Source organism: Chrysemys picta, chromosome 5 (genome assembly GCF_011386835.1).
Source record: "Chrysemys picta bellii isolate R12L10 chromosome 5, ASM1138683v2, whole genome shotgun sequence".
Lineage (NCBI taxonomy): Eukaryota > Metazoa > Chordata > Testudines > Emydidae > Chrysemys > Chrysemys picta.
In genome coordinates this window covers 113,771,208-113,795,493 of record NC_088795.1, presented here as the reverse complement: position 1 = coordinate 113,795,493, position 24,286 = coordinate 113,771,208, and the positions used below count along the sequence as shown (strand labels likewise).

The following is a 24,286-nucleotide window of genomic DNA, read 5'->3' as shown; positions in this document are numbered from 1 at the left end:
TCTCTTGGTTAAGCTAGGGGGCCCTCTTACCATACTTCCTAGCTTTCCTGTGCATTGGTATAGTTTGCAATTGTGTGCCATTAATAATGTCTCTTTAAAAAACTTCCAGTTCTCCTGAACTCTTTTTCCCCATGGGATCTTATCTACCAGTTCTTTGATTTGCTAAAGTCTACCATCTTGAAGTCAGTTGTCTTTATTCTGCTGTTTTCCATGCTACCATTCCTTAAAATCATGATCACTTTTACCCAAGCTGCCTTCCACCTTCAGATTCTCAACTAGTTCCTCCCTGTTTGTCAGAATCAAATCCAGAATAGTCTCTCTGCTAGTCGCTTCTCCACCTTCTGTTAATAAAGAAAAAAAAGTTGTCGCCAGTACATTCCAAGTACTTGTTTGAAAATCTGTGCCCCGCTGTATTATTTTCCTAACACATCTCAGTAATTGAAGTCCCCCCCCCACCACCACATCTTGTGTTTTGGATGATTTTATTAGTTGTTTAAAAAAAGCCTCATCCATCTCATCTTTCTGGTTAGGTGGTCTATGGAAGACACCTACCATGACATCACCCTTGTTTTCTGACCCCTTTTATCCTTACCCAGAGACTTTCAACAGGTTAGCCAGTCTATGTCCAAAGATACTCTTCCCCTTCCATGATAGGTGGACCCCAGCAGTACTTCTTCTCGGAACAGGATCTCTTGGTTGAGGAAGCTGAAGCCTTCTTGGTGACACCATTCACTCAGCCATGTATCTACCTCCAGGACGTGTCCATCTCAGCCCGGGCCCCTACCCTTGACTGGAAGGATCGATGAGAATACGACCTGGGCTCCCAACTCCTTCACCCTCCTAGAGTCCTGTAGTCACTTCTGATCTGCTCAGAATCATGTCTTGCAGTATCACTATTGCCCACATGGAAGAGCAGGATGGGGTAGTAGTCAGAAGGCGGATGATCCTCGTCAGTCCTTCCAGAATGTCTTGGATAATGGGCCCCTGGCAGGCAGCACACCTCCAAGGATGCCAGGTCAGGCCTCCAGATGGGTGACTTCGTCCTCCTTAGAAGGGAGTCACCTACAATCACTACCCTATGTTTCTTCTTGGGAGTGGTGGCCATGATCCTCCCTGCTTGGGGGTACATGGCTTCTCCTCCTCCACATTTGGGGGAGATTCCTCATCTCTTGTTGCCAGGGTAGCACAATGGTATCTCTGTGGACAGTAGGTTGGAAGCAGGGTTGAGCAGCCAGGTTCCTCCCTGTGAAGAGCAGCAGTTTCCTCCTCCCCTGGTACTGCTATCTCAGTCCTTTCCAGCTGGATTTCTTCCTCAAATGTAGAGGTATCCAGGAGCACGTTTTCAATTAATTCTTCCTGTACATGGATGCTCTTCATCTTCCTCCTGTAGCTCTCGCACCTGCTTCCTGAGAGATTCTACCAGTGAGTACCTCTCACACTGGATGGTTTTCCCATCCTGATTTTCTGTGACAAGAAAATGCAGACAACAGTCTCTGCAAATCCACAGCAGGACCTGGCTAGAGGCGTCCATGGTTGGGTTCTCTGTCTGGATTCAGGTGGAAGAGCCAAGAGCAGTGTTGGCATTGGCGACACGGCCTTTCTGAATGCTAAAACTTGAGGAAGCATTTTTTTTTTTATTTTGAAATTATTATCATTATTGGTCATGAATGATTGATGTGTATGGATTAATATTTCTCTGTCTACTTCATAGATTGATGGCACATTTAAGATAGATATTCCTCCAGTACTCCTTGGCTACGGTAAAGAAAAGAACCTAGGAAATGAGAGAGGATATGATTCTGTCCGAAGTCTGAGTGAGGGGTCCTACATAACACTGTTTATTACTATTGAACCACAGCTTATTCCTGGAGATCCAGTTCGGGAAAAGGTAACTAACACCTTTCAAATTTTGCTTTTGGTGCCAAGATTCTTGATATGCGTGTAAATAAGTAATTTTAATATGGTATATAACATGGATACAGATCTTGACTGAGTTACACTATAAAAGTGAAACAGGAGTTCTCAAACATAATTGCACCGCAACCCCCTTCTGACAACCACGTGACCCCGGAAGGGTGGCAGAGACCGAGCTCCACTGCCTCGGGTAGGAGGAGAGGGGGCTGCAGCCTGAGCCCCGCCACCTTGGGTGGGAGAGGAGTTCGGGCTTTAGCTTCAGCCCTGGGTCCAGCAAGTCTAATGCTGGCACTGGTGACCCCATTAAAATGGGGTTGCGACCCACTTTGGGGTCCCGACCCACAGTTTGAGAACCTGCATTTGAATTAAACTTGATTCAGTAATTTTTAACTGACCAGTATTAGTGTTTCTGAGCACTTGCATGTATTTTTTATAATTTAAAAATAACGCTAAAACAATTTTGTTTTTAAATTGTAATGAAATCTTTGCTTTCTGATTTATCTTTAACAGAATTGGGTTATTTTTAAAAAATGGATATTCAAACACTCAGGCAAACTTGGGAGGTGCATTATATAGTAGATCTGAGTGAACAATTTGTGATGTATAATTTATTTAATAAATTTAATCTCTTTTTCTCTTCACAGACTATGTACAAACAGATCTGTTTTCTCTTATGTATTTTGTTATTCATAATTACATGACATTTTTTGCAAGTGTAATAATGTCTCTGGCTTCTTAATCATAATTTGAGCTGTCTTGCTTAGTTGAGATTGAACACATATTTCAGATGATTTTGTATGTTTCCCTCACCTAGATGAGGGTGACTCATCAGTTTTCTGGTTAAAATGCTCATTTAAAAATAAGTTTAATTTTCACATTCCATAAGTATTTGAACATACAAGCTTAACATTTGCTTCCCACAAGCATTCTTGCTAGTAAAACTTGATCACACAAGTATTTGGGGAAAGAGAACACAAAAGGGATACAAAGTGAATTAATTCAAAACTTGCATTATTTGCTGTTCACTAGTTATTATATTATGCCATTCGTATTAATGTCATCTCCTGTCCTGTAAATCTCTTGAAGATATTTCTAAGTAGGAGTTTTTTTTTCATTCTTGACCTAGTTCTTTTACTTCCTTCACCAAACTAAAAAGACATGCTTGTGCAACAACAGAAAAAGTCTGTGTTCAAAAAACAACCCCTCTCCCAAAATCTCGTCACTTCTTGTACCCTTATGCAATTCATTCTCAGGGTATGTCTACACAGCAAAAGCTAGCCTATCCAGGCATGGCCAAACTAGCTTAAATCCAGTTGTAGGGGTAACAATGACAGTAAAGACAGCACAGCACAGGCTTCAGAGTGGGCTAGTGAGCTGACTACATACCTAAGGTGCATATGAGCATGTACTGCCCACGATACGCTGTCTTCACTGCTATTGTTATTCACATTAGCTGGGTTCACCCTAGCGTGGGTATGCTATTTTGTGCACAGCTTTTGCTGTGTAGACATACTCTGAGATACAGTCAGTCAGGATTTATCCATGTTGCTTCTGCACAAACAGCAGCTTCTCGTATTTTGCTTTGGACTTAACTCAGTGGTTCTCAAACTTTTGTACTGGTGCCCCCTTTCACATACCAAGCCTCTGAGTGCACATTTTTATATATTTAACACCATTATAAATGCTGGATGCAAAGCAGGGTTTGGGGTGGAGGCTGACAGCTCACGACCCCCCATGTAATAACCTTGTGACCCCCCTGAGGGGTCCCAACTCCCACTTTGAGAACCCCTGACTTAACTGCTCCAGTAGCAGTTTATTTGAAGATGAAGAGGAGTTGGGGAGGAGGGATCATATCTATGTATTATACAAAATTAAAACTAAGCAAATTTTGAACTCTGGAAGTATAATTCATTTTTTAGAGCATTGATCATTGCATAAACAACTAAAGCAAACTTTGCTCTCCCTCTTATGGAATTACAGTCTCATAATTTCATATTGTTTGTTCAGTACTGGTCATAGTCCAGTGTGCTATGAGAATTGTTGCAATGTAATGCCGTGGAAAACAAAGAAAGGGAAACATGATTTGTAAATTTGTTCTTTCATGGGTAAATTCAATGTTAATTAGCTTAGTGACATGGCAAATTAGCACTAATATATGAAGCTGTAAAGATTTACACAACAGCCTTGAAGCATCATTAATATACCAGGTCACTTCCACAGTTCTATTCTATATACAATAATTAACTGCAGAGAGAAATTGTTGTAAGCTTTACGGGAAAAAATTGACCTTTTTATATATATATATATATATATATATATATATATACCTGTCGCCAATATTTTTTCAGAATGAAAAATAGTTACAATTCAAATAAATTCCTGTCTAAAGGTATTTCTTGATAAATGAAATTCAGAGTTCATTGTTAAATATCATAGACTATATAATTATGAATTTTGATATTTCTGTTATTAAAAGAAATTGTGGCCAAATTTTATAATTTTGTGCACATATTAATTTTCATGGCCAATTACCAAAATAGTACATATTATTGTGATGGTAATGCATGAAATTCTGAAATGTTGGCCCTGTGTTTATAACATTGTTACAGACCAAATTGCACACTTTATGTAATAGAAAAGTTTACATTTTTGATAAGTCCTTTCTCACTGACTTCATTTGTTTTCTTTGATTATAGATATAGTATTAGCTAGTTGTCCCTGGTCAGAATGCCAGATGTAAGAGCTAGAAAGGGAATGAAATATCATCCACTGTGAAGATGCAGCAAAGACTTTATCAGACATAAAGAACAGATAGACAAGATAGAATGTGAGAATCCTTTTCTCAGTGTCAGAGAACACTAGTTATCAAAACTAAATTGTAGCATAATTATTCTGTGCCACTAAAGTGTATTGTAACTAATACTAGAAGAGAGAAATGCTACTGAGGTAAGGAAACTATCAATGTAGATTTTCTATTTGCTAACATTTGAAGAATTAAGTATAGCAGAAAAAGAGAGGATCGGTGTGACAAACGGGGTTCAGTAATTTCTTGCACCAGTACTTTTGCTGTGTATTTGACGTGAAGTTCTGGCCCCACTGAAGTCAGTGGGAGTTTTACCATTGACTTCAGCGGAGCTAGACTTTAATCAACGGCATCTGCCTTTGAGTCTATTTAATATCTAAGACAATTGAAATATTGTAACTTGTAGCTAGTAAACAAAAGTTTTTTTATGTATAATGTTATTTAACTTAGACTGATTCAAACTAGATTATTACTTTAACAAACATTCTGTGTGGTTTCATATAATCCAATTTTAAAAGAGTGGGATAGTAAATGGAAAACAATAAAACAATCTACAGTGTTGAAAGAGGCTCATAAGGAAAGGAACAAATTAAACTGAAGATTATTCTATAGCATGCAGTGGACATTTTGTTGTTAAATTTTATGTACAACAGAGTATGCCAAGTTCATAAATTTTCATGTGCTTGTCTTCTGACTTTTTTGACCAAATAAAAGAACCACAATTGCATTTTGTATTGAAAGTGACCCCCCCTAAATGTAGTGTAATTCCTACACATTTCAAATGTTTAATTTACAGATTGTGTATGTAGGAGAGCCAAATAGTTCAAAGTATTGCAAATGGGATGTAGGGCCTGATCCAGTGCTCGTTGATTTCAGTGAATAGAGGGTCCTGCCCTAGAGGTTATCATTACAAGTCCAGCTCTATTCAGCAAGTGGACGGCCGCGGGGGAGGGGGGGGCACGAGGGTTGGGAATTGCCAGTGGCTGTTTGGTGATCTGTATGAATTGCATGGAGTCCAGTTCCTTGTGAACAGGTATCCACATCACATATCACCAGCATAATTGTCAAACTTAGAAGAGAGAGCAAGGATTGAAGGGTCAGGTCTAAAGTAGTCCTTGGAAGTCCCTCCAGGTCATAGCTGAGACTCATTCATGGGGTAGTGTGGGAAAACTTGCACTAGAATTATCTGTGCTGTTCCCATTTTTTGTGGATCAGTTGGGGACGTCAGTCTCCAGGACTCAGTTGCCAGCACTTTTCTCATGAACACTAAATTCATTTATGGAAATTAAACCTAATACAGTGTATAAGAGAGAAATCTGCTTCACTACAAAAGCGGTATGGATTTTTCCTTTTCTTACTCTTTCAGCAGTGGCTATTTAAAAGCTGCATCTTGGGTACATAAATCGGGATGTAAACAATCCCCATCTTTTGTTTCTTTTAAACCTCTTTAATATAGAAATTTTTCAGTATAAAATGAAAAAAGTACTTGAATATTTCCCCTTTTGTTAATGTTTCTACGCTTTCCTGCTGTAGCTAAGTAGCTTGAAATGTCTACAGATTGCTTTAAGCTTCTCAATTTGATTTTTAATACATTTTCCTTCTTTTATTTATTATCTTTTTCTTTCTTTTTGGCCTTCCTAAATCTCTCTATAGATGAATGAAATGCTTAAGAAGGTACAACATATGTGATTTTTAAATTAATCAACAGATATTGCTATTTACTGTTTAGGATTCATTTTGTTCTTCCTCTGCAACTTTTCCCACTACCTTTAATGGCAGCAGTTCTTCATCTGTGTTTGACCATATATGTACTATATGTAGCATGCAAACTCTTTTATACTGACATAGTATCTTAGATCGGTATCATTTAATTAATAATATTTTGCAAGAAATCACTATTTTATATTTAAAAATTGAAACTATAAGCATCACTACACAAATTCCATACTGTAGTCACCATTTTTGGTTGAGAAGGATCATCATAAGAGGTGCCTTCTTTATTGGCTTGGATGGCTTGTTACTGAGCAGTGCATGGCAATCCCAACTTGGGGAGGCTTGGGGAACAGGATAACACAATGAAGGGGTTGTTTTTAAACCACGCATTACTTTGAGTTAAAGGCCTGAATTCTCAGGAACATTCAGGCACCTTAAAAAAATGTAAAATATTTATACACACTTTAAGGCCCCTTTATGCTGCCAGAGTGGTGTAAAGTGGCCTTAGTTTAAAAAAAAAACAGAAAATAACCATAAAATTGTATTGTACCTAGGACAAACGTACAAAATCAACAATATTCATTTATAGATGAAGGGTAGGATTTTTTAAAAATACTTAAGTGACTTAAGAGCACATGTTCCATTGACTTTCAATTTGGGCTTTTGAAAACCACACCTAAAGTCTTTAACTGCTAGGCAAGCCTGAACTAGAAGGATAACTTGCTTTTATAAATATGTCTTAGTCCATTTTTTGTATCAATTTTCAGCACTGCACAGTGATTTAGCCATGTGACTCCCATTAATGTCAGTGGGAGTTGTGCATCATAAATCCGACAGACATTTTGAGAATTTACCCCGATTGTTGTTTTAATGTAGTTATTGTTTTGCGACTATAAATAAGACTCAGTTCCTTGAAGTGTCTGATCATAGTTACGCACTGTTGAATGACACGGTGATATGTGTCCATTCCAACAGTCCTTACTAAGGCAAAACTTTCACTGAACTTTCAATGCCTGAGTAAAGACTGTACAATCATGCTTATTATGTACAACATATATGTGTGTGTTTGTGTATGTGGGAGTGCATATATAAATGTAAATACAAAAAGCCTGATTCTCCACTACCTTACAACTAAATTTACACCTGTGTAAAGAGAATGCTAAGTTTTTTAAATGATATCAGACCAGAATTTTACATCCACTTTGCATTCACTTTGTGTAGGTGTAAAATAACTGCACAGATTACAAGGTAGTGGAGAATTAAGTCCAAACTATATGGTTAAAACTGTATTTTTATACAAGTTGTACTATCTTTTGAAGTTTGATACCCAAGAAGATGAGAAGTTGCTCCAAGCAGCAGAAAAGTATCAGGCTGAATGTGCATTGAAGTTTCCAAGCCGCCAATGCCTGACAACTGTAGTTGACATAAATGGGAAAACAGTTTTTATTACCAGATATATCAAACCTCTGAACCCACCACAGGAGCTCCTTAATGGTCATCCTAATAATTCTCAGGCAGCAGCAGTAAGTATTTTATTTAGAAAAGACAATTCAATTCACAAGACATAAACTTAAGACTCTGTGTCTGCGTGTATGTGTGCGCGTTATTTTTTATGTTTGTACAAAAACTTAGATTTCAAGGAAGGAAATCTATGGATACAAAGTAAAGAAATATTGAATATTCATGTTATAAAGTAAATGAACGATAAGATACTGCACGACATCTGTTAGAAAAGGACAAAATAAAAACCTATCGTATTTCAAAATCTGGCAGATGTAAATTTGCCTGTAAATAAGTACTATAAGAATTAAATATGTTTAAAAGACAAAGAACAAAAGAAAATGGAAGAGAAACAAAGAGAGAGAGACCAATAAAACACCACCTTTAACAAACATCCTGTATAAGAAAGTTGCAGTACAAGTATTAGGTATATAGCTCAGGCGAATTAGGATGTACAGTTAAACAATGGCAATTCTGCAAAGAGTAGGAAACTAAGTCATAGCAGGCAGCAGGGGCATGGATGAAAAAATTGAACAAATATTGTCAAAAGGGGGAAATAGGTAACAGAAATATAAACCTACCGTTGGTGTAAGGTGCTGATTCAGCATAGTCATTAAACATTTGAATAACATTAAGAATCTCCTATGGAAGTCTCATAGACTCATAGACTCATAGACTTCAAGGTCAGAAGGGACCATTATGATCATCTGGTCTGACCCCCTGCATGCTGCAGGCCACAAAACCGTCCCTACCCCTTCCCTTGACTCTGCTGTTGAAGTCCCCAAATCCTGTGTTTTAGTGACTTCAATTGGCAGAGAACCCTCCTGCTAGTGATCCCTGCCCCATGCTGCGGAGGAAGGCGAAAAACCTCCAGGGCCTCAGCCAATCCACCCTGGAGGAAAATTCCTTCCCGACCCCAAATATGGCGATCAGTAAGACCCCGAGCATGTAGGCAAGAGTCTCCAGCCTGACCCCTGTTAGCCATTATACTATTTACCTGCCATTGCTTGGTATTCCTTGGCTAATATGTTTTACCATTAAACCATTCCCTCCATAAATTTATCTAACTTAATCTTAAAACCAGACAGGTTTGCTTGATTGTGGCCTAAGGGAAGAGCTAAGAGCTCTCAGATCCTTTTCAGCATAAACAAAAAATGGTTGCCAATTTGCAAACTAAAGGTGAAGCTTTCGTCTCTTGAGTTAACCTTTCCATAATCTGTATGTTTCAAATTTTCTTAATCCCAAGGGCCCAGTTATATTTAATAAATACTTTTTAAAAGTCTGTAACAGTCCTATATTATAGATATAAACAAGACATCATAATGGAATGGTTATATCAAACCCTATGTTTCAAGGCATGTTATAAGCCATACTGTTCAAAACAGATAATTCAGAGCAAAAACTATCACTTTACTTTTAAATCGATCTGAAATCAGTGTAGGATTTGGGGTGGTACCAAATATACTTCAGTTAAAAAATTTTGAGTTAAAACAGTGTTAAAAGCCTTAAAATAACAAAGTCAGATATATCCTGAATTAAATTAGAGCTTTAGCTTTCATTTTATATTTGCATTTTAATAAGAATTGGCATTTAGTGCTTTTCCATTAACTTTCCATGTTTTATTAATCATGAAAATGAGCCAAATGCCTTGCTGCTTCATTTTGTTTTAAGCTCTGTGGCAACATATATCATGCATCTTAAGGCTTTTTCTTTCCTAGGAGAAAGATGTACTTTTCACACGTGTTAGCTAATGTGTTAAAAACACCAATTTCCTATTGTGGACATGGCCTAAGACTTGAAACTCATCCAAAGCTTAGAGGTGGTCTAATAGTGGAACTTGGGAGAACAGTTTTCAAAATTGTTGTTCTCAGTATTAGAAACCTTGAATTTGTGAATGAGTATGTAACAGCAACCATTCATATGAATGGCAAAAGAGGAATGTAACAGCAAAATAAAAAACAGCTATTAGATCTTTATGTAATTGTAAATATAGCTCATGCCTCAGAAGAATTAATATGTCAGTATACCTTATTATCTATAAATATTAGAAATAAATGTTCAGTAGCTTATCAAAAAATTATTAGATAAACTTAAATGTACATTTTACTTTAAAGAAACAAAAACCTGTGCATATGGTTTATGGTTCTGATCTGACTCCCAGTCAAAAAAGTCAGCTCAGGCCTTTACAAAAGTCCCAAAAAGGGACCTGTTCCTGCTGAATTGAAGTCAATGGGTATTTTACCAGACAGCAGATGTGTAAAATCAGGATGAGGGTGGGGAGGTAATAGGAGCCTATATAAGAAAAAGACCCAAAAATCAGGACTGTCCCTATAAAATCGGGACATCTGGTCACCCTACTTGAGTGGGAGCAGCAGTAAGTTTCAAATCTAGTTAGGACTAATAAAAATAATACCTTTCTCATCCCACATAGTAAATGAGAATGTGACTATGCTCTTTGCTTTATTTTTGTTTGTAGGAGTTGGTGGCTCGATATGTTGCTTTGATTCCTTTCTTGCCAGATAGTGTGTCATTTGCTGGAATCTGTGACTTATGGAGTACATCAGATGTAAGTAAAGGCCTAGAATTTCTTGTTCCTCTTCTGTTGAGAGTTATTTTTCTTTCTAGTCATTTGCATTTGCAATATTGAAAATGGGGAGGAGGAACGAGGGCACGGCAGGCTCAGGGGAGGGGGCAGGAAGGGGTGGAGTGGGGGCAGGGCCTGTGGCAGAGCCGGGGGTTGAGCAGTGAGCACCCCACACACACATTGGAAAGTTGGTGCCTGTAGCTCCAGCCCCAGAGTCGGTGCCTATACAAAGAGCCGCATATTAACTTATGAAGAGTCGTATGTGGCTCTGGAGCCACAGGTTGGCCACCCCTGATGGGTTTCTAAAGGTACATTGCAACTTTGAAATGTATATAACTATATATAACTAGAATTGAGCACTACTCAAGTGTGAACTATAATTAAAAATTAATCTTAATGGCAAGCTGGCATTAGAACATTTTACATTTCAAAGTTGCAATGTACCTTTAGAAATAAATAAAATACCCACACACCTTTCAAACTTTCACATTGTGGTATAAAGCAAAGATCAGTTTTCCTTGAAATAACATGAAAATTACTGGAGGAAGATTAGGTCTGTCACAATTGAAAATGGCTTTTTCATTCTAAATCATTCATTGGTTTATGGACTCAGAATTCTCCAGGAAATGTATTATGTTCACATTATCGTTGCATGCTATCTGTATATGGATTTAGCTAACAGATGCACGTAGACCACTCCCTACTGGCTACACATCTGAGGAATTGCAAGCCTCCAGGCCAGAATAATTTACGTTCAATATGCTTATTAGATTATAACAGAGAACTACGTTTTTTTATACAAATACTCTTTTTTTTTTTTTTTTTAAACCAAACTGTACTTCCATTGGGCATTCACCATTACAAGCAGACATTCACGGATCTGAAGAGTGATAGAATTCCTGTGGATCATAGGTTAGCCATGCAGTATATTGATAGCATCTCAAAACATTTTCTGGAAATCTGCAGTGTGACTCAGTAGACAGAATTTGACTCTGATGGTGAAATTTTCTAATCTACTCTGCAGATCTCCACCGCCTGTTCTTCACTCATTCTGCATATGAAACAATGGCGATCTGAGTGGAGAATTTTGGAGGCAGCATATTAGGAAAGATTCTTAAATGTTTCAGTTAGGAACAGAATTATTAACTATATCCCAGTTTATTTGTAAATAATGAAATGTTTGTTTCTCAATCAGCAATTTCTTGATCTTCTGGCTGGTGATGAGGAGGAGCATGCTGTACTTTTGTGTAATTACTTTCTTGCTATGGGAAAAAAAGCCTGGCTGATAATTGGAAATGCTATTCCTGAGGTAAGATAGTAGGTTTTGTTTGATTTGAATGTGAATGTAATATCCAAATGCTTACATAAATAGAGCATAAACAAGTAAAAAATTATTATGTTCCAAAAAATGGACTGAATTTTCTCTTGCAGACATGATTTTAAAGTAATGATGGTGTGGGTTTAAAAATTGGTGCCACTGGAACCCTGTTCTGGTATCAGGCATTCTACGATCTTATTTCTCCATTAGTTCAGTATAAATCTAATAGATCCCCACTCCTGGATCCATGCTTCTGTGTGTGAGTAGTGGGAACTATTCTCCATTGTCCTTATTCACCATTGTCGTCTACCTGTAAATCCTCTTGGAAGTCACTTTGCACAGGTGTAAATAACTCCACCAGGTAAAAGGCACTGGAGATTCAGGGCTTCTAATTCTAAAGCAGTTAAATTCCTTCAGCAGCATGGGTCATGTTTGTCCCACTGAAGTGCTCGGATTTCTAAGCAACCAGCACTACTACCAGGTTTCAAGACCAATGGCCAAACTGTCTATAAATGCCCTAGAGGGCCTCCCTGAAGGAAGATTACAGGCATTCTACCCTCAGACACATGGGTCCTCAACATAAGCAGAGCTACAAAACTGAGTTTGGGGAAATCCATTCCCAGAATTTCATTCCTTTAGTTTGTTCTCAAGTACAGCAGTATTAGGAAGAGATCCTAGTACTCAAAATCCAATTAATCTTGTCAAAACTTGATGATGACAGCCCCAACAGGACATTAAGCCCATGTTACCAGGGAAAGGGCAGAAACGCAGAAAGTCCAGGTAGGGTTAATGAGTCATGGGGAAGGTGGGGCAACTAGCTGTGTATGAGGGATTGTTGGGATAAGCAAAAGAGATATTTAAGACAGCTGTGTGTGAGAGAGAGAGGTGGGTGCTGGAGAGGTAAATGAGAGGGGTATCCAGGGCAGCTGTCCATTGATGTGAGTGCATGCCAGGGAATGGGGGTTTGTGGCAAAGCAGAGGGATGCCTGGTATTGATAAGGCCAGTGCCCTCGTCCTGCCTTGCCTTGCTCTTTGTCTTGTTGATGTTGTCAGCACTTCCCCAGCACTTCTGCTGGGATCCAGCAGAAACAGGGAGTAGTAAAAGAGAAGGTAAAGAGGCCACCCAGTAGTGCTTTGTGGGGCTGTAGAGTTATTGCAGAGAAGTCCCTTTAGCTCTGGTGGAATGCATGCAATTCCAGCAGGGCTCTGGGAAGCTATGGGGCTGCCAAATGTGTATCATGCAATATGCAGCACAGCTGCCTTGCTAATTAGTCTTTCATACAGACCTACTTTTTACATATTGGAAAAACATTTTTTTCAAATAACTTCTAAAAAGATGCTTACTGATCCTTACCTGAAACTGTCTCTGTAAAAAGGACTATGAGGAGAGACTCTCAGTTAAAATGAATACCAAAACTTCCTTGATAATTTACCGTGTTGTGCCCAGGGTATTGTAGGGTTCCCCTAAAAGTTGGTGACTTTATATGCTGGAGTACACATGCTACAAAGCTTTGTTTGAGCCTCAACTCTGCACTTCTTTGTGTATTTGTGTAAGACTCGTTCAAATCGGGCCCAAATTGGTAGTTACCAAAAAACATTACTCCTCTGAAGGCTGATTAGTACCCTCTATGATATCAGTTGACAGTCTCAGACCAGTTCGTAGGGAACTAATAAAACTCTTGCTGACAGTCTCAGACATCCAGCGCAAGGATCAGGCCCACTGACTGGGCAGTGTGGAAAAGCATGCCATGTGTAGTGGGGTGGTTACCCCGCTCCTGCCCTGAAGGGCTTAAAACAGCCAGGGAAAGGGCTGTGGCAGAGAAAAGCTAGGCTGATTGGGGAAGTAGCCACAGCTAGGCTATGCCCCAATCAGGCTCAGCTGGTCCTTATAAAAGGCTGTAAGCCAGGGGCCCAGAGGAAGTCTCTCTCTCTGTTTGCAGAGAGAGAAGGGTCTGGATGCAGGGAGCTAGAGACAGGGTACCCGAGTGGAGCAGGGTTGGGGAAAGGCAGAGGAGCCGGGGAGCTCCAGCCTGGAAAGCCCCAGGCTGCGGCCTAGCAAAAGGCAAATAGGTACTGGGGGTTGCAGAGGGCAGCCCATGGGTAGGACAAGGCAGCAGGTCCAAACCCAACCTTGCCGATGAGGAGTGGCTTACACTGCAGTCTGCCCCAGGGAACGGGGCTAGTTGGTGACTGGCAGTAGCCTTACACTGAGGCAAGGTGGGGATAGTGGGTCCCCTGGGAGGGGGAGACCCAGAGCTATGAGGGGTTACTGCCAGGGGCAGCACCCAAGACAACAGGGCACCAGGTCCGGGAGGGACACAGGGGCCAGAAGTGGCAAGGCGGATCACCGGCCTGCAGAGGGCGCTCCAAGGCTGAGAGAGCTAATTCCTGAGACGACCAGCAGGAGGCACCACAGGGGTGAGTCCAATCCCTTACACGATGATTGTTCTGTGGGTAAATAGAGAACTTCCGTTTGTTATGCTCTCAATATGACAACTTTAATCAGCACTACATTTACTTGAAAATGTAGAGGAAAGTGTCTTCTTTATTTTAGTTTTTAAAGTGCTGGGGTGGAAGGGTTATTTGTGCAATCCTGATTTAAGCCAAAGGAAAACTACACACCACTTTAGGGGCTTAGAGTTACTTGAACATTGGTTATGGTTGTTGAATTGGATGAGTTGGCTGTTTGAAGAAAACTACTCCAACCAGCTAGAGAAAAATAGTTCAATTGTGCAATTTGTCTGTGGCTTCGATAATAAAGTGGGTACTGCCTTTTCAAATAAAATACAATACATATTATCTTAGCAGAACTTTTAAAAAATGTTTTTCCATCTTTTTCTTCCTAGGGGCCAACTGCATATGTATTAACTTGGGAGCAAAATCAGTATGTGATTTGGAATCCCAGTAGTGGACGTTGTTATGGACAGTTTGATACTTTCTGTCCATTGCAAAGTGTGGGATGTTTGATTAGCTTTGATAATGTAAGTGTTTCCATCTTCTCTCTCTCTCTCACCCTCTCGCACACACAGAAAATGTGCTTATCTTTGTCATCCTCTCCCTTAACCTCTTGTTTCGTAGTGGATCAGGAGTTCCTGTATCAGTGCCAATACACTTTATATTAGTGGGTCATGTTATCAAATAGTGATTTATGCCATTCTTGGATTACGTTTCCAGCAACTTAAAAAGTTCTGCTTTAACTGTTGTATAAAACAGATTTTTACTATAGTTTAAACAGATCGTAAATTATAAACCACTTATATAAATATAGCATACACAAGCAAAAAAACCCAACCAACTAAAAACTGTGCACTGTAGGATTTAATTTACCTACTCTTGCTTAATTTATTTGCTTAACTTTGTGACAAACAGCAGGAAGAGCAGCATATGATAGAGGCAAATCAACATGCTCTGCAAAGCAAAATTGTGACTCGTAAACTACTAAATTTTCAAACATGTTAACAAAATAATGAATAACAGAGAACAGAATAACAATTTATTTGGAGGACTTTCAGAAAGCTTTTGACAAAGTCCATCATGAGAGGCTTTTGAGAAGACTAGTCGTGAGGTGAAAGATAAGTATTGTGGTAAATTGGAAATTGGCTGAGACCTTGACAAAGAGTAGAATTAGTCAATTTTCACCATTGCAAAAAGTTAACAGTGGGGCCCCATGGTTGCATATAGGAATAATGTTTAATATAGATATTGATTTTTTTACAATATGAACAGTGAGGTGGCAAAATTGGCAGATGACACAGAATTAGGGCTGTCGATTAATCGCAGTTAATTCACGCGATTAACTCAAAAAAATTAATCGGGATTTAATTAAAAAATGTAATCACACTGTTAAACAATAGAATACTAATAAAAAATGAGGAGTCCTTGTGGCACCTTAGAAACTAACAAATGTATTTGGGCATAAGCTTTCGTGGGCTAGAACCACTTCATCAGATGCATGAAGTAAAAGATACAGGAGCAGGTGTAAATAATGAAAGGATATGGGGTGGTTTACCAAGTGTTAAGTTAGTCTAATGAGATAAATCAATTAACAGCAGGATACCAAGGGAGGAAAAATAACTTTTGAAGTGGTAAGAGAGTGACCCATTACAGACAGTTGGCAAGAAGGTGTGAGTAACAGTAGGGAGAAATTAGTATTGAGGAAATTAAGTTTAGGTTTTGTAATGACCCAACCACTCCCAGTCTTTATTCAGGCCTAATCTGATGGTATCTAATTTGCAAATTAAGTCCAGTTTTGCAGCTTCACGTTGGAGAGTTGTTGAAGTTTTTTTGTTGAAGAATTGCCACTTTGAGGTCTGTTATTGAGGTGAGATTGAATACACAGGAAGACTCTTGTTTCATGTGAATTTATATGGGTAACTCCTACTGTAGCTCTGGAATATGGTGATGACCTATGTCTTACCTTTGCATTGAAAAGATGTGATACATATATGGCTGTTGCTATTAACAAAGTTCTTCTCTTTTAGATCTGGTTTAATATTCAACAATATGATTCCCCAGTAAGGATAAATTTTGACATCAGCAAACCCAAATTATGGAAATCTTTCTTTTCACAAAGCTTACCATACCCTGGTCTCTCCAGTGTTCAGGTATTATTGTACCAACTTAAGATTCATTTTGTAGTTTAAAACAATTACTAGAATATTTTAAGGGATGGAAGGTGTGACATGAAATCTTCATTCACTATATGCAGTGTTTCTCTCATTTAGAGTGTAAGTCTTTATCTTGCACTTTAAGGGTAAACTATTTGTTATCATTATTATTATTATTAGGTTAGTACAGCAGTCCAACCACACCTCTTTAATGATTAGGTCCTAACAGACTTACTCCTGGGTGAATTCTGGGCCATTTTGTGCACATAGAATTCATGTCCCCCGCAGATTTCTTTGCTTCCTTGCACAAAAATGATTTCTGACAGGGAAGCAAAGGGAAACTGCAAGAGCAGTCACATGCCCCTCCCCAGCAATGTGAGTGCAAAGTTTTGGGCACCTGGAGCAGTTGCCATAGAAGTAAATCACTGTGGGCTGGGACGCTCTGGCCTGTGGCTCTTACCCTGTGCAGGCTTAGCTGCTAGTCCCAGCTGGATTGGGGCAGAGGAGGATGAGACTTCATCTTCCTGTGCAAGGAACAGCCAGGGCCAGAGGAGAATCAGACCCACCCCCAGAAACCTCCACTCCCAGCTTGCTTCCCCCATTGCTCCTCAGCCATGGGGGGGGAGAGGTTACTGTATGGGGAGTCCAACTCCCATTCAGCTGGACCTCCCCCCCATACTCAGACACCCTGGTGAGCCCACAACCCCGTCACCGAGCCCCCTGCATCCACTCTACCAAGCCTTACCTCCTGCATCTGGACCCCCTGCATCTGGCACCCAGACCATCCCCAACGAGCCCCCCACACTTGAACCTCCACCATAATAAGCTCCCCTGCACTTGACCACCCCACTGAGCCCCAACCAGCTGCACCCAGAACCCCACCCCACCACTCCCCCAGTATCCAGACCCCCCCCATGACTCCCTCCCCACTCAGATCCTCCCCCCTGTTGAGCCCCCCTAAAGAGTCCCATTCCCCCTGCACCTGAAACCCCCCCACCCAACAAGCCTGTGCATCCAGATCTTCCCCACACCCAAATTGCCACACACTGAACCCTCTCACCCCACACCTGAGTGGGGACCAGGGCTGGGCATGCCTGTGAGACTTTGTCTCTCTCACTTGCTATGTTGGTGCAACTGGCCCAGAGGAGCAGGACCCCAGCGTGTTTCTGGGGCAGGCCTGGCCCTTGCACCATGTCAGGGTTGGGTGCAGCCTCACTGCTGAGTCCATGTCCAGGGGAGGGTGGCTGGTGCTCTCCCGCCTCTGTGCAGCCAGTGGCCTGTGCTCCCTACTGCCATGCTGGAGCCTCCACATTTATATATTGACAAATAAAATATGCAGAATTTTTAAAAATTCTGTGCACAATATTTTATGTTTTGGTGTAGAATTCCCTCAGGAGTCTACCGGACAATATATCAAGTGACAGTATTTGATAATTGATCTGGTTTCATTCCGAATGGATGAATCTCTCTTGTCCTGAAAACACCCACATACGGTCTGAAGCTAAATATGATTTGTGACATTCCTTTGTTAGCTTAGTCGCAAGTGAAATCCAAATAATATATCCTCTGAAATCTAAGGAAAATGTCAAATTTGTCTTTAAAATGTGAACAGGCCAGGTTCATTTAATGTCCGACCCCAAGCTTGCACTCTTTACCTAATCAAGCATACAAACATCCGTAGTTGAAACCTACTGTCAGAAGGGACAGAATAACTTTGTGTACAAAATTCTAACTTCCAAATGTTGTTTTTCGGTAATTCATTTTTCTGACCTCATGTAGTACATGGTGAAACATTATGGGCCTAATTTTGATCTCATTCACACCCTTGTTAATCAGGAATAACTGGTGTGAACCCACATGAGAGGAAAATATGGTCCTGTGTTTTCATCTTTGATAACAAGAAGTCTTATATTCCAAGTGATGTTTTAATCAATTCTTTTTTTTTTATTAGCCTGAAGAATTAATTTACCAGCGTATAGACAAGGCTGCTGCATTAGAACTGCAGGGCAGGTAACTTTGCCTCTATAAATATCTATGTAACTCCATTAAACACTGTGAGCAGCAGCAGCAGCAGCAGCTCTCCAGTGTGATTCACCACCAAAGACCTTTCTCATCCAATCTAGATTGTAAGGAGCTGCAATTGGAAAAGTGTAACTACTTCTCGGGCACTCCATTAAGCATGCTCATAGTGGCTTTTTGATCCCTTTAGCTAGGCGTGGTCTCTCCCTTCGCTGTATCTATGTATTGTAAGAATAAGAATTAAAAGTTCAAGTGCCACATGGAGATCTTAAAAATCAGTCCTCCAGCATGTGATTTTTTTGGAAGGTTTCTTGTAAACCAGAACACTGTGGTGTTACTGCTGTTGTGTTTATCTTTGAACTGCCTTGGGAACAGTGGAGAACTTACTATCTTAAGATCCCCAGTGCTTTCTGCAACCTGGGTAGCGTGTCTAGAAAAATAAGGTTGAGTTCTGTTTGCTGAGCGAGTCATCCAAAATTGTGAAGCCAGAATCACACCTTGAACAATCAACCAGTAAGGCAATTATAACAAGTAGCTATATTTTACTGCAGGATTGAAAAGATACTGAAAGAGAAGATTATGGAGTGGAGGCCAAGGCATCTAACTCGTTGGAACAGATACTGTACCTCCACGCTTCGTCATTTCCTGCCTCTCCTGGAACAGTTCCAAGGAAAAGCTGTAGAAGATGACCACCAGGCAGAACTGCAAAAACAGCTGGGAGATTACAGGGTACTATAATGAATGCCCATGTAGAGCTTGTGTAATGAAACTAGTAGATGTTCCTCACAGTCCAATATTACATTAGTAAATCAAATCACTGATGTTTAATTAACAGAAAGTCACCTAATATCCAAAGAATTGTCGTATGGTGCTAGGCCTTTGGTACAAGACCAGCCAATAGTAAATGCTTTAGAAGGCAGCAAAAAAAAAAAAAAAAAACCAACCAACCTAACCAGCCCTAATGAACTTCAGCTCTAGGAGAACAGAATTGCCTACGTTGAGATTCTTTCCACTGCTCTGGAAAATGTATATTTATTAAAGTTTGAAATGGTTTTGAGTGATTTTTAGCCAGGCTTTTGGGGGCCCTTTGTTTTGTTTAGCTGATTGGGAATTTTAAGTGTCAGATCCTTGCCCAAAGAAGAGCTTCCTCAGACTGCTCCAAAGCAGTTTCTCACTAAACTTTTTATAATTTTTTAAACAAAGCACATAACTCATAATAGCCCCTAATAGGCTAACAATTTTCCTAGCAACAGCCAATAACAATTCATTCTTCTTATTAGCAAAGCATTTCTCATCATAACAATAATAAAATGTCAGAGGCATCTAAACCTAACGTCAGCTGTCCAAACCGTCCTTCCATTTTGATAGCAGAACTGCAAGCATGCAGCTGCATGGTCTTGCCTCTCAGGGTCCTAAAAATTATTTTTAGGTATGTGATGTTTGGTTTTCAAGTGGCAGTGGCTGAACATACAAGATGGCTGACTGCAGCACTGTCAACAACTCTACCCCAGCACGCACCCCTCCAAGCTCCAACCTCTGAGAGCTCTGACAAAGGAACTTCTGTACAGTACCAGCAAGTGGGTACAAATGCTGCAGAGACAGCATTCCCACCCTCTCAGCTCAGAATCACCATACCCACGTGCACTCTACTCTAGCAACTGTGTGTGTGTGGGGGGGAGAAATCATCTGGCCCCCACATCATTGTAAATTCAGATGAATGATAACCAGTTGACAAATTATTTCATTTGAAAGGTTTGTGACTCCAACCAATGTTGGTTCAGGGTTCCTGTTAGTGCGGGGCTCTGTTGGTTGCAAATATGCACTATTGCTTTTATTGCTATCAATCATATTGTACCATATTCAGTTGGCAGCTATTGAGATGGCATATTTAATTAGAAATTGACTCTGCAGTTGTTGTACAGCTTGGGGATGTTGTAGCTGGAGTGCAGGACAGCAGCAGACAAGTACTAGGGCTCAGGGACAAGCCATCACCACTGACTGATTGGTGCTCTAGAAGACAGCAGGTGCAGACGGGTGGTCACAGTAGAGAGGCAGTGGGCCTGTCTTGGAGTAGGGCCAAAGGGCTGACCGGAATTAAACATCCACTGAGGAAGCTGTGCATTGCTTAAACATAGTTTGAAGTTGGAAAGGGGGCATTAATTTTAATGTGAAGTAGGCAGGTTATTCAGCATGTAATACTCTCGTCTCAGTCCAGTAATAAGTGCTCTTAAAAGAAAAGCTGAACTTGCATCCACCGTGAAATTACAGGTAGTAGCCATAATTGCTGTAGCTTTTTTTACTTTCCCTACCTGGTGTAAAGCTCTTTATAGTCTGATTCAATACCTCAACGAATGAGAGAGAAACAGTCATTTCTCACTATCGCTAATTTATTTTTTTTCATTAAATCCCTCAGGTTTCTGGATTTCCTATTCATATGCCATTTTCTGAAGTGAAACCTTTAATAGAAGCTGTGCATAGTACCGGAGTCCATACCATCGATATTTCAAATGCAGAATTTGCTCTAGCAGTATACGTCCATGCTTATCCCAAAAATGTTCTCTCTGTGTGGATTTACATTGCTTCACTTGTTCGTAGTAGATAAAAGTTTATACTGGAATACAGGCACACAATGAGACAGCAACTCCTTGTCAGAGAAATGCTTTGGTTTAAAAAAACATTGCATCCAATTGTACATAAGGGAATTGTTTGGAGTATTGTTCACATCCCCTAACAGTGAAGATGAAAAAGCATAGTAGTATTTTGGACATTGCCTTTGTAGATATTCTGAGGCGCTTTCCAGGCCTTGGTTTTTTTGCCTATATAAGAGATTGTGTGCATGCTGGCTTTTGCCTCTGTATACTATGAAACATTATGTATGGAGCAGAGCCATTCTCCAGCTTGTTCACAGCTCTGAGGGTAAAAATGCCAGTAGACACTGGCAGCCTATACCCACTAAGCCTCCCAGCACTGGTACTTTCTGAGCTGCTGTTAGGGTGGGAGATATCCCCCCAAAATGTTAATTGTAGACATAGCTTCACCCCTCCATCTCATCCGGGCATGGCCTCAACAGCTTGGGTAAAACACCTAAAGGAGGAACTCTGCCTACACACTTTCAGCTGACACCAACCTGTGTGCATTCTACGTGGATGGTTCCGAAACTCTGTCCAGTGAAATTACTTCAGTCAAGAGACTGTGACAAAGTGGGGTTTTATTCATCTTGTTATGTTACATGTGAGTCTTACTGTCATATACTAATACTGTGTGCCTCGGTTTCCCTGTGTACTGCACCAATATTTCGGTGGTGGGAACTAGGTGTGTGATTTTTGCTGCGGCCCTCAGGGCAGGTGAGGCTGCCCAGCAGTCTGCATCTACCCTATGGCAGTGCTCTTCGTAACCTGAGACCCAGGAGGGACTGTGACCAGGTGACATCTTTTACCCGGGAAGCAGGACAAAGAGGAGGAGGAGGAGCAATGGGTGTGTCGGAGGTCGGATTGCTAGAAGCTAGGCCACCTGCTTCAGGGACTGGAAGAGGAGGAGTCCAGACCGTCTGGCTCAGGACTCTCCAAGATGGACTTGGCTTAAAGTCACTGATTTCTGTGATAGCAGGCTCTGTTCTATGCTGTGTTCCTGTCAACTAATAAACCTTCTGTTCTACATGCTGGCTGAGAGTCACTGCTGACTGCAGGAGTTGGGGTGCAGGGTCCTTTGGCTTCCCCAGGAGCCCCATCCGAGCAGACCCACTGCAGGAAGCACATGGGAGGAAGGGGATGCTGAATGCTCCGAGGTCAGACCCAGAACGTCGATGCTGTGTAAGCTTCTTGCCCTGGTGACAATATGCTCAGAGAGAGGCGGCATGCTACACCCCAATTCTGACTGGCTTTGTATGGAGTAGTTCCAGAGCACTGGCCCCATGACTCTGTGACAACTGGTGGGAGCGGTGGGATGAGCTGCACCCTGTGGACAAAGCATCCTGCAGTAAGTGACTGGGGAGCAGTAAAACAAAGGGGGATTAGCGAGAGACAGGCGTGCTGGCGGCTCAGATAGGTGCAGTTCCAGGGGTGGAGAAGCCTACGGCTTAGCCCTGAGAGAGAATGGCCCCCCAAGAAGGGCTGTCGCACTGAAGGGGTTCTCCCAGGGACTGTGGGGAGCTGAGCGAGCATTGGCCTGTGAGTCCCTAACAACTTGGGAACAGCGAAAGGATGGCTTATAACCATCTCCTTAAGAAGAACATGGTAGAGGTGTGCCGAGGGAAGAGGGCTGCGAATTCGAAGATTCACCAAGGCACAGCTAATTGCTTAATTGGAGAATGATCGCTCTAAGGAGCTGGTTCCTGACCTAGCTGGGGCCATGAGAGAGGCTGGGAGCAGCCAGGCAGCCTCAGGGGTCACCCCAGCCACCGACCCAACCGGGGCCGTGGGAGGGGCTGAAAGCAGTCAGGTGATCCCAGCACCCACCTACCCGACCAGCAGGGGTAGGTTCCCCGTCAGTGGAGCTGAGACGGTTAGAGTTGGAAATGGAACTGAACCGGAAAGAGCTGGAGGACTATGAGAAGGAACAGGACTGTCAGGGATAGAGGCAGCATGAACTGGTGATGGTGGAGCTGAGAAACATAGAGACCCCCTACTGGGGTAAGTGGGGATGGGCCTAGGGTGGCTAAGCCCACGGGGGACTCTGATATAAAAGTGCTGCCTCAGTTTAAGGAAGGGGATGATATAGATGCCTTCCTCACTGCCTTTGAGAAGGCCTGCAATGTGGACCAGGTTGACCCTGCAGACAGGCTTTGGCATCTCACCCCCTGGGTCCCAAGGCCATAGGGATGTTCAGCCAGAGGGACGGGAGGTAAGCAGGGGACTATGAACTGTTCAAACAAGCCCTGCTGTGCAAGTTTGAGCTGATCCCCAAGGCATACAGAAAAAGGTTCCGGAGTATGCAGAAGACTCAGGGGATGACCTATCTGGAACTGGTCATCCTGATGGGGGAATACACTCGCAAATGGGTGAATGGGGCCGGGGCCCAGACCAAGGAGGACGTGATTGAACTGGTGGGGCTGGAGCAACTGTATGAACTCTGTCCCCCTGACCTGAGGATGTGGCTGGTGAACGAGAGGTCGAAGGACCTGCACCACACAGGGTTGCTGGTTGATGAGTTTGTAGACAGCTGGTTGGGATACGGACTGGAATCCCAGGGCGACAGGTCCACATCAGTACAGAAGGGGAATCACCCAGGGGCTCCCCAGAAGGGGGACTCGGATAAATCCCTCCTGAGAGGCACAGCCACTACCAGAGCTGACCAACGGGGACCAATGAGATGTGAGGTGTAATTAATGTGGGCAGAAAAGCCACAGATCGACCAGGTGCCAAAAGCTCAGGGACAGGAAGAGCAAACCAAGCCCTCCAAGGGTTAACTGGGTGGGAGCCCAGCTGGAGGAGGGCCTGGCAGTTTAGCAATGGCCCAAGAGCGAGGAGTCTTGCAAGCCAGCTCCTCAGGGAGCCTTGATGCTCTGGATTCAGTTTACAGGGTCGGTGCAGGATGGCCCCTGGGGAGCAAGTGCCTCATTCCCCTGGAGGTGGATGAGAAGCAGGTCACTGGGTATTGGGACATGGACACTCAGGTGATACAGGCCTGGCCCAAGGGGGTGGCCCCAGACCAGGTGGTGCCCAACACCTATCTGATGGGTGTGGGTGGGTCCCCATTTGAGGTACCTGTGGTGAGGGTACCTGAAATGGGGGGCTAAGGAGGGCTCCAGAAGTATGGGGGGGGTGCACCAGCAGTCACCAACTGAGGTGCTGATGGGGGAGTGACCTGGTGGATTGGTCAGGCAGCCCCCA

The 24,286-nt window shown here is 41.8% G+C and overlaps 1 protein-coding gene across 8 annotated transcripts in view; it reads left to right on the top strand.

Moving 5' to 3' along the window:
- The window catches only part of CC2D2A (coiled-coil and C2 domain containing 2A), a 124,035-nt gene extending 101,921 nt beyond the window's left edge, over nt 1–22,114 (top strand). For 5 of the 8 annotated variants that reach the window (XM_065597049.1, XM_008174123.4, XM_024110678.3 and 2 more), the window contains 10 exons: nt 1,712–1,888; nt 6,371–6,391; nt 7,750–7,953; nt 10,407–10,496; nt 11,710–11,823; nt 14,679–14,813; nt 16,314–16,436; nt 18,391–18,449; nt 19,010–19,187; nt 20,872–22,114. In XM_065597049.1, the coding sequence (XP_065453121.1) occupies nt 1,712–1,888; nt 6,371–6,391; nt 7,750–7,953; nt 10,407–10,496; nt 11,710–11,823; nt 14,679–14,813; nt 16,314–16,436; nt 18,391–18,449; nt 19,010–19,187; nt 20,872–21,060 (1,290 nt within the window). In that variant the 3' untranslated portion in view covers nt 21,061–22,114. The remainder of the gene's footprint in view (nt 1–1,711; nt 1,889–6,370; nt 6,392–7,749; nt 7,954–10,406; nt 10,497–11,709; nt 11,824–14,678; nt 14,814–16,313; nt 16,437–18,390; nt 18,450–19,009; nt 19,188–20,871) is intronic. The other 3 variants (XM_065597050.1, XM_065597051.1, XM_065597052.1) reach the window with 3 other exon arrangements.
- Nucleotides 22,115–24,286: the final 2,172 nt, after the last annotated feature.